Source organism: Entelurus aequoreus, linkage group LG11 (genome assembly GCF_033978785.1).
Source record: "Entelurus aequoreus isolate RoL-2023_Sb linkage group LG11, RoL_Eaeq_v1.1, whole genome shotgun sequence".
Lineage (NCBI taxonomy): Eukaryota > Metazoa > Chordata > Actinopteri > Syngnathiformes > Syngnathidae > Entelurus > Entelurus aequoreus.
The window spans coordinates 44236876-44254564 of record NC_084741.1 but is presented as its reverse complement, the minus strand read 5'-3'; the positions used below and the strand labels follow the sequence as shown (position 1 = coordinate 44254564).

Genomic DNA, 17689 nt, shown 5'->3' with positions numbered 1-17689 from the left:
CTAAGATCTTCATCAAACTAAATGGGACGCCGGAGGAAGCTAAAGTCTTGGTGGTGAAGAAAATAGAAGATCTTGATAAGTATTGACATTGATGCAGTACTTGGCATCAATGTAGCTTTGTGAGTTTTACATCATCTCAATGCTATCCACACCAAGAACACAGACCACACCAAGTATTTATATGGACATGTTACAGAAGATCGTAGAACATCAACAAAAATAACTGGAAATGTGTGAATATCAAGAGCACGCCACAACAGAGACTGATATTGAGATAGACCCTGACGATAATTTTTTCTCTGCGATTGTTAAATACTGTAATTATTTTACCCATGAACAATATGAAAACAGTGTAAAATCAGAAGATAACCTGTCAATAATACATTTCAATAGTCAGAGCATGTACACTAACTGAGGCTATCAAGGATTACTTCAAAGAATTTGCTCGTCCATTTAGCGTTATTGCAATTACTGAAACCTGGTTCAACAATGATAAAAGGTATTGATTTTTGTCTGAATGGCTATGAACTACGATACACAAACAGAATAAATAAAATAGGGGGGCAGGGGGGTGGGGGGTCACTTTGTAGTTTTAACAAATATGACCATAGCTGTCGATGGATTATTTGAATGTTTAACAGTGCAAATTCTAAATGATAAGAAGACAATTATCTTCATGAGTTGTGTATACCGGGCACCTGGTTCAAGCATAGAAACTGCCAATGAGAGGATGGGTAAACTGTTTTCCTCTGTGAACCATAAAAACATATTTACATGTGGTGAAAAAGTATGCAGTTGGAATCTTTATTGATCTAAAAAAGCCTTTGATACCATTACTCATTCAATTCTACTAGATAGGATGGAAAGATATGGAACTAGGGGGCTGGCTGGAGACGGGTTAAAAAGTTATTTAACAGGGACGGTACAGTTTGTAAAAATGGGTCAATATTGATCAGATACTCTTGGCATTGCTCGTGGTGTCCCCCAAGGGTCTATGTTGGGGCCAAAACTGTTTGTGTATATTAACGAGATGTTTAATACATCCAAAGTACTGAAATGTATACTACTTCTAGACGACAGAAATATATTATACAGTAGTGATGACTTTAATGAGCTCATAAATACAGTAAACACAAAACTAAACGTAATAAAGAAATGGATGGACACCAATTAATTGTCTTTGAAAATAAATAAAACTAAGATAGTGATGTTTGGTAATCGCAACATAACGTCTGAACAGAAATTAAGTATTGATGGTACCCAAATTGAAATCGTAAATGAAAATAAATTGTTGGGAGTAATAATTGATAGTAAACGATCATGGAAACCCCATGTCCGACACAGTAAAACAAAAATTTTCAAAAGCCTCTCAATTATAAACAAAGCAAAATTATACCTTAATGAAAATGCACTCTGTACTCTATACTGCACCATGGTACTCCCATACCTTACATATTGTGTTGACGTGTGGGGGAATACTTACCACAACACAATTAATCCTCTGATCGTATTACAAAAAAGAACAGTGCGGATCATTCACAATTATGTTTTTTTAGAACATACTCATAATCTGTTTATGCAATCAAAGTTATAAATAAATGATAAATGGGTTATACTTGTATAGCGCTTTTCTACCTTCAAGGTACTCAAAGCGCTTTGACAGTATTTCCACATTCACCCATTCACACACACTGATGGCGGGAGCTGCCATGCAAGGCGCTAACCAGCAGCCATCAGGAGCAAGGGTGAAGTGTCTTGCCCAAGGACACAACGGACGTGACTAGGATGGTAGAAGGTGGGGATTGAACCCCAGTAACCAGTAACCCTCCGATTGCTGGCCCGGCCACTCTACCAACTTCACCACGCCGCCCCTAAGTTGCTCAAATTTGATTATCTTGTTAAATATAAAACATCAATAATCTTATATAAAGCATTTAACAAATGATTGCTGCCTAACCTAGAAAGTTTTATTATAACACGAGTGAAGGCTCATAATTTGAGAGGTTTTGGATATTTCTCTTAGTCGAGAGCTCAAACCACTCGTGAACGTTTTTGTGTGTCTGTATGCGGAGTAAAACTCTGGAACAAACTGGACTTACAACACAAGCAATGCCAAACTTCTCATAACTGAACCCAGCAGGAATTTCTTGGAGACACTTTGTGGAGTCCTCAAAGAGCAGATTCTTTCCAGACTCTGACTCAAACAATTTGAAATTGGTAGTGCTGCCCCTTCCAAACTTGGCCTGCTCATCCTGGAGAATACGAACAAGGTCGTTGCGGATCGCAATTTAAACAATGGGTCTGGTTAAAATATAGAGATGAGGGTATTTAATTTGACTTGCTGTTGTACTCTGTCTCATAGTGTTAACATGTGCTCAGTGTTTCCTTACCATTATTGGTATATTGTCTATTACCATTGTTGGTATTTTGTCCCTTACCATTGTTGGAATTGTTCATTCTTCTTACATGGTTGCTACAAATTATTGTTACAGTGTAATAATTATTGTTAGCTGTGGAAATGCCACCATGATACAACATTTGTATTATAATCCGTGAACAAAGTAACAGTTAAAGGCCTACTGAAATGAATTTTTTTTATTTAAACGGGAATAGCAGATCCATTCTATGTGTCATACTTGATCATTTCGCGATATTGCCATATTTTTGCTGAAAGGATTTAGTAGAGAAAATCGACGATAATGTTCGCAACTTTTGCTCGCTGATAAAAAAAGCCTTGCCTGTACCGGAAGTAGCGTGACGTCACAGGAGGCAATATTCCTCACAATTTTCCTTTGTTTACAATGGAGCGAGAGAGATTCGGAGCGACAAAGCGACAAATACCCCATTAATTTGAGCGAAGATGAAAGATTCGTAGATGAGGAACGTTACAGTGAAGGATTAGAGAGGCAGTGATGGACGTATCTTTTTTCGCTCTGACAGTAACTTAGGTACAAGCTGGCTCATTGGATTCCACACTCTCTCCTTTTTCTATTGTGGATCACGGATTTGTATTTTAAACCACCTCGGATACTATAACCTCTTGAAAATGAGAGTCGAGCACGCGAAATGGACATTTAAAGTGACTTTTATCTCCACGACAATACATCGGTGACACACTTAGCTACTGAGCTAACGTGATAGCATCGTTCTCAAATGAAGATAGAAACAAAATAAATAAATCCCTGACTGGAAGGATAGACAGAAGATCAACAATACTATTAAACCATGTACATGTAACTACACGGTTAAAAATTCTCAGCCTGGTAAGGCTTAACAATGCTGTTGCTAACGACGCTAAGGCTAATTTAGCAACTTAGCAACCGGTGTTGTGCCTGAAACCTCACAGAACTATGATAAAAACATTAGCGCTCCACCTACGCCAGCCAGCCCTCATCTTCCCATCAACAGCCGTGCTCACCTGCATTCCAGCGATCGACGGCGCGACGAAGGACTTCATCCGTGGGTTTGGCGGCAAGCATCGGCTAGGCGTCTGCTAGTCCTTGTTGTGTTGCTGTAAGTATTGTACTTAGCCGCTAATACACCGATCGATCCCACCTACAACGTTCTTCTTTGCAGTCTCCATTGTTCATTAAACAAATTGCAAAAGATTCACCAACACAGATGTCCAGAATACTGTGGAATTTTGTCGAAGAAAACAAGAGGTTTCTGTATCGGGTTCGACGGGGTCCAACCACTTCCGTGGATTTTGTGACGTCACGCGCATAAATCATATCCAAAGGAGTTTTTCAACCGGAAGTGTGGCGGGAATTTTAAAATTGCACTTTATAAGTTAACCCGGCCGTATTGGCAAGTGTTTCAATGTTAAGATTTCATCATTGATATATAAACTATCAGACTGCGTGGTCGGTAGTAGTGGGTTTTAGTAGGCCTTTAAGCTCAATGTATTAGTAACTTAATGGAGAACTGGGGGTGGGATTAAATAAGTTATCTTCTTCTCACTCCCTTTCAGGCAAAACTGGATCATCATGCTTACATATTGTACATTACCTTTTGCATTATATTAATTAATATTATTACGTGTTGTCTACCATGTACTTTTGTTTGTGTCATTGCCTGAAATGAATAAATAAATTAAAAAAAAGAAAATTAAGCACTGAAAATCCTCGATAAAAAGCCTCGGCGATACCACCATTGTAACATACTTGAAAAACACATTGCATTTAGCTTTGAAAACTTGATCAGGTACTCCAATATCCGCCTGGTACAAAAGATCCTAAATGATGCAGCTCCTCCTCCCTTAAAAATATATGTACAGCTACGCTCGCAATTAACAAGCAGAGTGTTAAGGTTTGTATCCAGGGGTGACTGTAATGTCCCAAAAAGAAAGTCTGCCTTCCTCCCAATTAGCCTTTTCCTACCAAGTCATCAAAGAATGGAATGGGCTCCCAGACAATCTAAAGAACAAATCAAGTTTTCACAGCTTCACAGTCAAAGACTGGCTTATAGACCACCAGTCCTGCTCACATTAACAATACCAGGCAGGTAGTTGACCATCAGATGATACCCTGGCGGGAGCAGTCTGATGGCCAGCCGAGTACCAGTCTAATCATGTAACATCGGAATCTTGTTTACCAATGCAGTACCATTGGGGTACTTGGCTATTGAAAGATACCCTTATGGGTAACATCTGATGGCTACTGCACTGTATGCTGTGTTATGTGGACTTTGATTAAAAAAAATGGTGGCACTTTATATACTTCTGCACTTTAAATGAAGCTGCTAAACTACTGTAATTTGACCGCCCACTGATTTGTAACTTGCATATTCTCTATGTATTGTACTTGTATTTTAAATTGCTTATCATTATGTAATTTCAATTTTGTTGTGTATTTTTAACCATGTGTAATTTTAATTGTGAATGTTAAATGCGCAATAACGGACTAAAGATGGAAATTAGTATGGTGCTAAATCTGTTGCAGCCATTTTTTTTTTTTAAATGTAACTAAACATTGTCCTTCAAATAAACAAATACAAATACTAGCTCCCTCATCACCAGCTTGAGTGTCTTCTAGCCATCACAACAGGTGAGTGCTCAAATAAGTCGTGCTGCCTCTACTTTATCGCTGCTTTCCAAATGTTAAAAATGGCCGTACTTTTATCCAACGAACCATTCTCTTTTTTTAAAAACCAAACGTTAACCACATTATAGATGTAATAATCTGGGGTGCATTGTTGGTAAACTCTTTCGGTGTTGCCTGCTACTTTGCTGTGTCGTCAGTCGCAAACGAGAATGGTTCTCTCGTATTACGTCATCACAGAAATCTCGCGAGATTAGAGCGGCCATATTTTATAGTAGATCTACAAGCAACCGATTTGGGACTTTCCAACTGGACATTGACCGAGCCATACTATATATAGATCAATCCAGTGGTTCGCCAAACGATGTATTCATATCTCTAAAGAAGAAAGGGAACACTACTGTATTGTATTGTGACTTATGTATCGTAAAGTCCTTGCCAAAACCCAGCCCTAAGCATCAGTAATTGACAGTCCACCAAGGGCATATATCACATAACACCTAAAGTCCGCCACCTGTGGCTAATGTAAGCTCTTTGATATTCATTCAGTTTCAGGGACTCGGCACGACTGGTCTTGCACACACACCAAGGCATAGTCCGTAAGCCAATCGCTCACTCACACACGACAATGTTGTCAAAACAATCTGCAGAAAAACAACTGAAAACACTTTAAACTGCAATCTTGGCCAGTTTTTGTCGATAGCACCAAGATGGCAATCAACCGCTTGTCCTCCCAGACAAAACAGTTTTGATACCTCTCATATGTTAACTTGTGATATATCAACCAACACTTTGCTCAGTAATGTGACATAAACGCACATAAATGAGTAAGGGCATGTTGTACAATAAATGCAATGTAAATGTAGAGACTGAAAGCTTAATACACTTATTTCACAGACTTTTCTAAATTGTTTCTAATCACTTTCCTTTTTGGAAATCGTTTTCAAAGGTTCATGTTTTAGGTTGGACATTGCTGTTGTCATGTATATCAGTATGTTTTTGCAGCAATAGCAATTTCCAACAGGTTTGTGATGTGGTCCAAATTCCTATCCTTTGCCGTAATCAATAGATGAGATTGAGCGATGATCCCTTCTTCCCTCCTGCTACGCCGCTTCCCTCTTTTCTCTATCCCTATTTCTCTCAAGGGAATTTTAAAAGCAGGCTTGGCTGGGTTACCTAATCCCATTGCTTCTAAAAAGGTTGCTGGGTGCTGCATACACGAGGGTCACCTTGTAGGATCACCCGGACACACACCCACAAGTGCACACACACACAAACATAGGGCTTGGGATCACTCCAATTTCCTGGCCTCTAAATTGTTACACTTGACTGCTTGGACTCAAGGTATATATCTGCAGGCTTTAGTTAGTTTGTGTGCGTGTGGACGTGTTTCAGCGAGACGCAGCATACAAAAGACACAAGTAAGGAGTATGCATACATCATTTTCACCCACTTAAAGCCCCACAAGGATAAAAATTATAAGTAGATGTGTTTATTTGAGTCAAAAAAGTGCAATTTTTAAGCACAGTAAGAGATAATTGGGCCTTCCCTGTGTTTATGTGACAACTTTAATATTCATAACAATGAACCCCCCGTCAGAATATGAATTTGCATATCCATATTTACATATTAACAGCCGTTTCAGACGTCAAATGTCTGCTTTGCGCTTTAGTGAGTCTTAGTATAAATAGAACCAAGTGTAGATGTAGCAATAAACAGTATTTAAGTGTGTGCATTTAGATCTGCGAGGCAGCATAAGTTGCGTTTCTTGCAGAAAGTTCAGTTGCCTATTATATATTCACCTTTAAAAAACTGCCTGAGCTACTGCAGCGTGTCGTCACCAAAGCGCTTCACTACTGCCTGCTTCGGTGTGTGTCTGTTTCACTGGATGTTTGGTTCAAGTGCATCTGTCTCTGTCAGCTACACCCTTCATCCATTACCCTGCCCTCTTCCTCATGGACACTTCCTCTCCCCCTTTGGTTAAATCGCTTCCCCATTTATATTGTACCTCTCCAAGTCTGCAGAGTGAACTGTCGGGACATATAGCACCGTACCATCATAAAAACAGAGTGGGTTTCACACTGATCTTGTAACTGACGGCTGTCATCACAACACGTTACATCACCCTATATGAAACCTAATTCTCATCACCTCGGCAAATGTTCGTCTGTCGAATGCCCGAGTGCGAGCGTCTGTAAATGTGAGAGGCGGAGTCGGAGGGAACATTTCAAAGCTTCACTGGCTGTGACGCGGCGGCATTGTAATGTTGCATAGCGCTCGGTCAGCCAATCAGAAAAATTCTCACCCTCCGTTTTATGAATGAGGTGCGGCGTATGCGAGGTCCAGGCGCACACACTTAAAGCGAAAATACTCTAACACAGTGATGTAATACATTCACATGGGGCACCGAGAGGGTCTGAAAAACAAGAGTGGTATAAAATGTATAATATATTGGGAGGTTAAAAAATGTGTTTCAAAAAAGCAAAAGGTATGACTTTAATTCTAATAAATGACATTTTAATAACAATAACATATTTCACAGAAGCATGGTTTTAATAACTCAGAATCCAAAACAAAATGTTAATCAGGACCTTTAATACCTCCACTGTCTCAGTGAGGCCATATCCTCCAACTGCCTGTGTTCAAACCAGGAACTCAAAACGCCTTATTTGGCTGACATTGTGTACAAGGGAGTTATTTTGCCTAACCGCTATGTAAAAATCATAACAGACGTGTTTTGTGTGTGAGGCCCGACTGGCAACGGCAGAGGAGGAAGAAAAAGATTGCAAGTGTGCATTTATGTACACAGCTTTCAGTTTCTGGCATGCTGTGCCACAATAGTTCATTTACTCGCAGTGTACTATAGTAGGTTAACAGTGCCCTCTTTGGTCGACAGTAGACAACCATTGAGTGGCGGCCAGTATGTGTAAGTGCAGACAATTAAAGCAGGTGTAAACACAATGAAAGCAAAGTAGCCTGGTAAAATATGACGTTTTGTTAAAGATTGTGATAAAGAGAAAGCAGGTGTTGCTGACTACCAAAATGGCCATTCTGTTTTATCATACTATAGAAAATAGAATGCACAGGTCTGATTATTGAGCAACTGTAAGTGATGATATACAGTACTGTTGTCTATTTCAGCAAGAAATATATAAAAAAAGCATGCACAAATACTACACTTATGTCGTTTGGTTTAATTGACATGAACCAACAAAGAGTTACACATTCACAAACTATGAATGAGAAGGACTTGAGGTACATAGTTTTTTTCCCCCTCAGACGCATGACCTCATCATGTCCTTATGTAAAAACACACTTCTCTTGAGGTAAGGCTGCCATCTAGTGATGGCCACCAGAATTGCTACTACGCCTCACACCAGGTGATGTCATAGTTTTGAGAAAGAATGACAGAGTTAGGGGAAGGGGGGCTGCGAAATACAGAAAGAGAGGCAAGGGAGGATGTGTGAGTGAGAGGAGGTGATGTCAGGGTTTCATAGCATGGTCTTTGTCTACAATGTTTTATTTAACGATGCGGCATCAGTTTGATATTCACATGACGTCAGCTGTTTTGTTTGCGGAGGACATAACACATACAAAAATGAAAACTTTCCACCCGCTATGCAGCAGACCAGACGCTACATTCTCTCAGTCCTTGGCATTCCACACTCGTCCATTCTCCCTTACGCTCTACGCTCGCAGCAATTTCATGTCATTCGAGACGATTACATTGCATTCCATACAGCACTCCAAACAATCTCAGCACATGGCCTCAACACAGTAATCATTTCTGATTCTGGCCATGACAGGCAATTTCTCCTTCCAAAAATCTAAAGAGCGAAGAACAATACTCACCCTGAAAGCCTGGGAAAATGTAATGTAAGGGAAAAGAAAGTAAGTTGAGGAATTACGAAGGAGACCGAGATGGGAATCAAACTAATCCTTAAAAGGAGACCAATGATGAATTTCCTCCTTTCTGACTTATAAATGTTGTAATGTTGGATACTCCTGTTAATGCCAATCTGTTCACAGAGTTTTGGATGCATCTGAGCGCTGTGCTGGAGGGGTTTTAACAGAGGGCACAAAGTGACATCCCAGGGTGGTGGAAATACTTATATGAGCATTTATAATGTACGCTGTCAGCCATTCTCCTCTCCCCCATTTGCTCTCCCATTTGCTCTGATGTCTACCGAGAAGTATTTCTGTGTTCATTTGTCAACGACATTTTACACAGGACTGTTTTGTCAAAATGGGCCAATAAGAAATTGAATTAGCAACTAAACCCTAAATGGAAAACGTTTTGAGGTTTGAGGAAACACAATAGAAGGTAGGATAACGTATTAATGTCCCCTAGTCTTGGCTTACGCTCAATAACAATGACATGCATTTACATGCATACATCATTTGTATCAATAAAATCAGTGTTTCCCACAGATTGCCCATATACATGTGGTGGTGGGGCAAGGCTAGGGGTGGTGTCAATATGACATCATTATATAATTTGCATAATCAGTTATGATGGATATATTTTCTTTAAAAAAGGTTAAACATATATTCCATAATAAATCTGTTATTAGTAATTAGTATTAAAATTATTATACCGTCGTGCTCTAGTTTTCAAAAGGTAGAGGCTTATTTTATTACTACAGTGTAACACAGGCTGCACTTTGTACACTCCTGGTTTATTGACATATATTATACTGCCCTCCCTGAATTTTGGAATTAGCCAAACAAATAAATGTAAGTCTTTTAAAATAGAGATGAAAAAAATAACTTGAGGTTGTTTATTGATAGTCTCCACAATAAAGTTACTGTAAAATAAGCAATCAAACTAAACGGGATGAAGGTTGGCTCTAATGCTGCTAGCTTAATCTAGTTCAGTGGTCCCCAACCACCGGGCGTACCGGTCCGTGGACCGATTGGTACCGGGCCGCGGCTGCACAAGAAATTAATTTTTTTTTTTAAATATATATATCATTTATCATTTATATATATATTTTATTTTTTTTGTATTTTATTAAATCAACATAAAAAACACAACATATACATTATATATCAATATAAATCAATACAGTCTGCAGGGATACAGTCCTTAAGCACACATGATTGTATTTCTTTATGACAAAAAATATATATATATATATATATATTTTTATTTTTTTTTACTACCCCTCCCCCCCCGGTCCGTGGGACAAATTTTCAAGCATTGACCGGTCCGCAAGTACAAAAAGGTTGGGGACCACTGATCTAGTTGACAGGCTAACGAAAATTAGCAGTGAAAACTTGTACAAATGTTTATCAAATGAGGTTTTAATGGAACAAACTTTACATAAAACAGCAAGTGTATTTCTACTTACAGGCATATATTGACCAAACTATGTAGAAACAAATAGTGACTGCCAACTTTGTACTCCTCAATTGAAGCTCCTGCTGACTAACTATAGAAGCCTGTTGCTCAAACTTCTAATTTTAAAACAAATAACCTAGTTTGTGGAACATAATTCCAGGAGATGGAAGCACAAATAACCTGTAAGGTGAAGTGTTACTACCTGTCTTGCAAAATATATGTGTAAAAAAAACAAAAAACTATATTTTTATCTATTTTTTGAAGCAGCCTTTAAAGGGAACTGCACTTTTTATTTTTTTTTTTGCATATCGTTCACAATCATTAATGCATTCTAACTTGTAAATAAAAGTTCGCTAACAGCAGAGCCAATGGAGGTCCTTTATTCCACCCATAAAACCGAATAAAAAACCATCAAAAAAGCACCAACCATACTTCATTTACATTTCTTGGCTTGAATGTTAAATACCAAGTATTAGTGAACAGTGATTAAATAGTGTGTGTGACAATCATTGGTACTTTAACTTTTTATATATATATCTTCATGATATTACACATTATTTATCAACTGTATATTTTTTTTTTACGTACACCACACCGTAATAAAAATCTGTAGATTTTACAGTAAATGTTGCTGTAAAATGTATTGTTTTTTACAGTATATAAATGGAAAAAACAGTACGACAGTTTTTACTGTAAAAGCTATGGCTGTTTCTAGGGTGCATTAAAGTAAATGGGAAAACAATACCACAGTTTTTGTTTTATTCATAGTAAAATTTTGGCGACTGAGCTACCAGTTTTTTTTACTGTAAAAATATTTTTTACAGTGTACAATTTGATGGATAACTTGCTTTAAAATCATTAGTCAAGACGATATTTAAGTATTTATTTTTTATTTTTAACAAAACAAATGTTTGGAATGCAATAATACATGAAGTTTAAAAAATATATGAAATGACTTGCAAAATATGTATTTTTTCTGTCAAAAGGGAATGTTGAATACATTTGGTAAGAAAAGACAAATCATACCAGGCTTTCGCGGGCCACATAAAATGATTTTGAGTTTGACACCTGGGGTTAAGAGCGTCTAAATAATTGTACATGTATGTTTTTAGAATGTGGCATGAAGCACAACAAAAACAACTCAAGCACAAGGAGAACATGCAAAGTTCAAGCCCAACTCGAACCCAGACCTCCTGACTGTAAAGCAGACGTGCTTACCACTATATCGCTGCTGAACTCTTATGAGCAGAAAGCCAATAGCACAAAATGGGCAGTTAACGTGACCCTAAATTATAACAATGATACAAATAACGACATCTTTTCATTAGCATACACAAAATGTAACCTCTACATTTAGCAAACAACAAGACTCAGGAATGGCGTGTGGTTTAGTACAGTAAGTAGAGAAAGCCAACTCAGCTAATAGAAAACAGTACCCATAAGAGCACGTTTTGATCTCATTACCAAGACAGTATTACATTACACTGTCTTGAATTGCACCTTTATCTGCAATAGACCTTAAACACGCTACAGAAGCAATATGCACTAATCAAATTGTGAAAAAGGAGAATATTTCCCACACAGGAACAAGAATGAGAATAGGAAACAGCTGCACACCTACTTTCTGAGAGAATAAAGCCCTATTATTTGATTATAGATTTGAAGGAGCTCTACGGTAAGGCATTTGGTATATTCAAAATATGGCCTTAGAAGATCTCACACTTTAATTAGGCACATTGACAACCAGTGTTCTGTTGAGTTATTTTTCCCCCACTAATAGTGATGTTTTGAGACAATTAATCTATGCAAAATCCATGAATGTGTGTTTGTCAAGACTGTATATGTGGTAGAGGTAATGCATCATTAATGCACCAATAAAACACTGCACAAGGTTGTAATGATATGTGTGGTGTCAGTCAACTCCCTGACAAGGGGACACTTTGCAGAACTTACAATTTAATAAGTAATATTATCATATTTCCTCTTGAACTACACAATGTGCTTGAACATAAAAAGGCCCTCATGAGAGGCCTTTCTGTTCCATGTCTGGTCTCCATGCAAAAGACATGCACATACAATTTGACATAAGACACCAGTAACCTGTCTTCCCAAACTGATTCACTTTACAAAAACATATAATAATGCCAAATATTCTATAACCTACCATCCATTTTAGATGATAGCTCACAACATATCAAGAGTAATTTAGGCCACAATGTTACATGAAAGTGACACATAATGTTTCCCACAGACTAATACCGCCCTCTAGTGTTTAGTAATACAACTACATCAATTCAGACCTCACTACAAGTTACATTTGATAGAGATGAAATCGACATTATCTTGAATATTTGTTATTCTTTTGTGTTGAAATATACTAGTATTCCGACAATATACAGTGGAACTTCTAAAAAAAGTGGAAATAACATTTACACAAATGAGTGATAAGAATGAATATCATAAAATATTTATTAACTGTAATGACAATGACATTTTGGCCTGACCGGCTCTGAGGTAAGGTTGAATGCAGTGCAAACTGCCAGTTAGTTTGACTGTAATTGATAAAACTGTAATATTATAAATAGTATCTTACCAGTCATTTTGTATCCACTGGCAGCAAGTTGTCCAGCCATGTACTCTCCATCCGAGTTGTTGTGACTGCAGCCCCATGTTTTCATCCAGATTTTCTGGGTGCCCGGAATAAAACTGGAAAAAACATTCATGGTATCATTAATAATTCTCAATCTAAGAGTGCCCCAATTTAAGAATGTTTTGCTGTCTCTCGGCTAATTGTTAAGTTTTAAGTTGCAAGCAAAAATTTAAGTTACGGTACTACTAAAAACATTACTAAAAATAAAAACCTCAAGATTTTTTGTGAAAAATCGGAGATCTTACTCTTAGCAAAATTCATATTTGTATAACGATATTGTTAGACCAGATATAAATTTTACTTTTTATGCAATAATTTTCAAAGAACTATATTAAAAGCTGCGACTTGTCCAGGGTGTACCCCGCCTTCCGCCCAATTGTAGCTGGGATAGGCTCCAGCGCCCCCCGCGATCCCGAAGGGAATAAGCGGTAGAAATGGATGGATTGATGGATATATTAAAAGCTTCCTCTGGGAGGCAATAATTCTGCTTGAATAAAATACTCCTGTGTACAAAATGTAGCATTCATCTGTCCAACTGTACAGAAATGGTGAGGTTCCACTGTATTGGGTTCGGTTCATTAACATGCAAGTAACCGAGAAAATATGTGTGCACTTAAGGATAGTTTTTGTTCCCCAAATAATTTATAACAGGAAAGGTGCAACAAAATTCTCAATCACACAAAAAATATCCTTAAAAAGGGTCATATTGTAATTTACTTTCTACATTTAAAACACTTCCTTGGTGGTTCTTTGGTCAAAATGTTGCATAGTGTTTTACAGACCATCTTTAAGCCGCTTTTTGACCACCTCTTCAGGATGGGCCTTAATTACATGCCTCCACTTCAACAGCGTCTTCTCCCAGTCATTCATGTTGTAGTTTTTAGCTCTTCAATAGCGAGTCTATTGACAGACATAAGTTGGAACTATGGCTGTGAATCTTTGGGTGTCCCACGATTCGATTCAATATCAATTCTTGGGGTCAAGAACGATTCTCTATTCATTCAATACATAGGATTTCAGCAGGATCTATCCCAGTCTGCTGACATGCAAGCAGAGTAGTAGATTTTTGTAAAAAGCTTTTATAATTGTAAAGGACAATGTTTTATCAACTGATTGCAATAATGTACATTTGTTTTTAACTATTAAATGAACCAAAAATATGACTTATTTTATCTTTGTGAAAATATTGGACACAGTGTGTTGTCAAGCTTATGAGATGCGATGCAAGTGTAAGCCACTGTGACACTATTGTTCTTTTTTTATATATATATATATATATATATATATATATATATATATATATATATATATATATATATATATAAATGTCTAATGATAATGTCAAAGAGGGATTTTTAATCACTGCCATGTTGAAATTGTAACTAATATTGATACTGTTGTTGATAATATTCATTTTTGTTTCACTACTTTTGGTTTGTTCTGTGTCGTGTTTGTGTCTCCACTAGACAAAACCGCGGAGTCCGTGGATAAACTGCGGGTCGGGCGGGTGACATGACGAAAAAAATAGATTTTAAATAGATTCGGGCGGGTGGAGGTTGAACCAATTCGGAAATATACATACATAGTTAAATGTTGTTACCCACATACGAAAAACGAGCAGCACTCTTTCCTATTTCCCCCCTTCAGCTATTTGCCTTGGCCAATAAGTTGCAGGTAATTTATTATTATTATTTATTTAATTTATTTTTGTTTAAATAGGGATGACATACATATGTTATTGTATAATTTAAGTTTGTGCATGTGATTGACAGCCTAAGGCTTATGAGGCACATTTTTTTTTTTTTTAATTTATTTCAACTTAAAAGCGTATGAGCCTATGCCTACAACATAGGCTATGTGTTTATCTTTATTTTCCTGCCTGTCGTTGACAATGGAGATTGTCTGATATTTTGTCATGGCTGCAGATCAATCAATAAAGGTCCATCTTTGTCGCGAAATTGTTCACTGTTTCACTGTGCACCCCGCCCTCGTCCCTATTTGAGCATTATAATGTTAACAAGTTAATATTCATTGAAATAAATTCAGAATTTTTTTTTTACCTAACGAAAATATAGGCCTAGTCTTTCTAAAACATTTTTTTAACTTCTTAAAAGCATCGTTGTGCTTGCTGCAACTGCACACACAAAGTGTGAGGAACGCACTCCTGATCTGAGGGCATTGGCAACAATAGTCAACACTTTCTTAATGAAAATTACAATAATATTATAATAATGATAAATAATATTATCACGCATTAATATATCTTAGCCACTAATGCGTGGCCAAGAGATATTAATGCGTGGCACGCATTGAATGTCTCTGCTGCATTGGATCAGTCTCCTTTCTTTAACAGGCAAAAGCTTTCTAACCTCACTAATGCCTTGCATCGTCTATATTAGATATATAACAACGGGCGGGTGGCGGGCGGGTGTGGTTTTGATAAAATATTGGTTCGGGTGGATGGCGGGTGGATGACGACTTTTGTGATGCGGTTGCGGATGAAATAATTGCCTATCCGCGCATCTCTAGTCTCCGCTCAATTGCTCTGTTTATTGCAGTTCTGAGTGTTGCTGTGTCGGGTTTGGTTTTGGAATTGGATTGCATTGTTATGGTATTGCTGTGTATGGTTTTGTTGGATTGATTAATTAAAAAAAATAATAATAATAAAAAATAATATTAATTTTTTAAAAATAAAATTAAAAAAATGATTTTTTAAAAATGAGAACTCAATTCTGAATCGCAAAACGTGAGAATCGGGATTCGAATTCGAATCGATTTTTTTAAAATGAGAATTCGATTCTGAATCGCACAACGTGAGAATCGCGATTCCAATTCCAATCGATTTTTTCCCACACCCCTAGTTGGAACTATGCGCTACTTTGTATTAGAAATGGCAATAGTAGAGGATGCATATGCATATATGAGCCAGTCTGGCCCACAGCAAGAGGATAGCAAAAAAGAAGGATCTTATTGACTACGATGGCGGACTCGCGCAAAACACTTCGGGTAAATACCATATATAGATAATTCGATGACGTCACACCTGGGAACGACACTTCGGGCAAATTCTAAATGGCTTGTTTGGAGAAAGTATGAAAGATTGTTCAATAAATATCTTTGTTGTACCTCCATGGTTTGAGTAAAATTTTCAGGAATTATGCAGATCCCACATACACAAAAACAGATACCAATAGGCAAGGAAAGTTGGTTTTGCATAAGAGAGCCACTTTAACATACCTGTCAGCTTGTAGTTCCTCACTGTTGAAAATGTCCGTTTTCTTCCTTGACCTGGGTATGACACTCCTTTTGGCAGACTGTCTCTCATAAGGAGTGGGGTCACTAGCAGACACCATGTCCTCGATGTCGTCAATCAGGGAGTCACAGGCTGAAGGCATGATCTGAAAAAACAGACATCTATAATGTAAGATAATTCACTTTGTTTTATACCTACATTTGCTTCTGTAATCAAAATCAGCTTTATTGGCCAAGTATGTATAACACACAAGGAAGTCTGATATGTGCACTTTTCAGTCTTAAAAAATTATTCAAAGATCAGTTCCATACAGTAACATCATATCACACCATATACTGTGCATTAGCATATAATCAGTGGTTCTTAACCTGGGTTCGATCAAACTCTAGGGGTCCAGTGAGTCAGCTGCCGTGGAGGTCAAGACACACCCGACTCATCGTGTAAATAAAAACTTCTCCCTATCGCCGTATTATGGATACCCCAAAACAATGTTCCCTCTAATTTTCCATATGCGTGAGCAAACGCAAAAACTCCCTGAGCATTCAGTGGAGCACATGTGAGCGACGTCAGACGTGCACATGCACTGTGGCCACACCAGCAGCACACCTGACTAAATAACAAGTTCAATGTTTTATTATGTGTGTAAGTACAATCGGATACATTTCTGTACCCATGGAACTGAAGCAAACAATTGCCACGCACTAAGATGAGCTTGCAAAGTCTCTCGACGGATATTTCCCTACAAGAGAGTCATATCCAGCATGGGTGAGACAGTCGTTCACGTTTGCTGTTGAGACAGCAAATGTCAATGATGAATACCTCAACGAAATCATTGAAATTCAGCAGGGCCAGGTTCAACAGCAACTCTTCAGAACAACAACGCTCTCAACGTTTTGGTGTCGACAAATGGAAAAGTATCCAGTTATTCCTAAGACATCCCTGGAATTTTGCATACCATTTGTTACGACATATCTTTGCGAGCAATCCTTTTCGAGGATGCTGGACATAAAAACAAAGAAAAGGAACAGACTTTGCTGTAAATGACTTGAGAGTGTCACTTGACAAGGTGAAGCCACGCATATCTGAACTGGTCGCTGAAAGGCAACAGCGTAAGTCACACTGATTTGCAAGTGTGTAATTTGTTGAGTTCATGCACTGCATACTTGCCAACCCTCCCGATTTTCCCGGGAGACTCACAAATTTCAGTGCCCCTCCCGAAAATCTCCTGAGGCAACCATTCTCCCTAATTTCTCCCGATTTCCACCCGGACAACAATATTGGGGGTGTGCCTTAAAAGGCACTGCCTTTAGCGTCCTCTCTCACTTGAAACTTTCACCACCTTAACAGCCGCATGCTGTCCAGACGTCCGCCTTTCCTCCATCTAAACAGCGTGCCGGTTCAGT

General features: G+C 38.0%; 1 protein-coding gene across 4 annotated transcripts in view; it reads right to left on the bottom strand.

Moving 5' to 3' along the window:
- Positions 1-17689, bottom strand: part of cdkal1 (CDK5 regulatory subunit associated protein 1-like 1) — a 600364-nt gene that overhangs the window by 581259 nt on the left and 1416 nt on the right. For all 4 annotated transcript variants that reach the window (XM_062063405.1, XM_062063406.1, XM_062063403.1 and 1 more), the window contains 2 exons: positions 16271-16431; positions 12977-13089 (listed from right to left, as the gene is read on the bottom strand). In XM_062063405.1, coding sequence (XP_061919389.1) covers positions 12977-13089; positions 16271-16428 — 271 coding nt within the window. In that variant the 5' untranslated portion in view covers positions 16429-16431. The remainder of the gene's footprint in view (positions 1-12976; positions 13090-16270; positions 16432-17689) is intronic.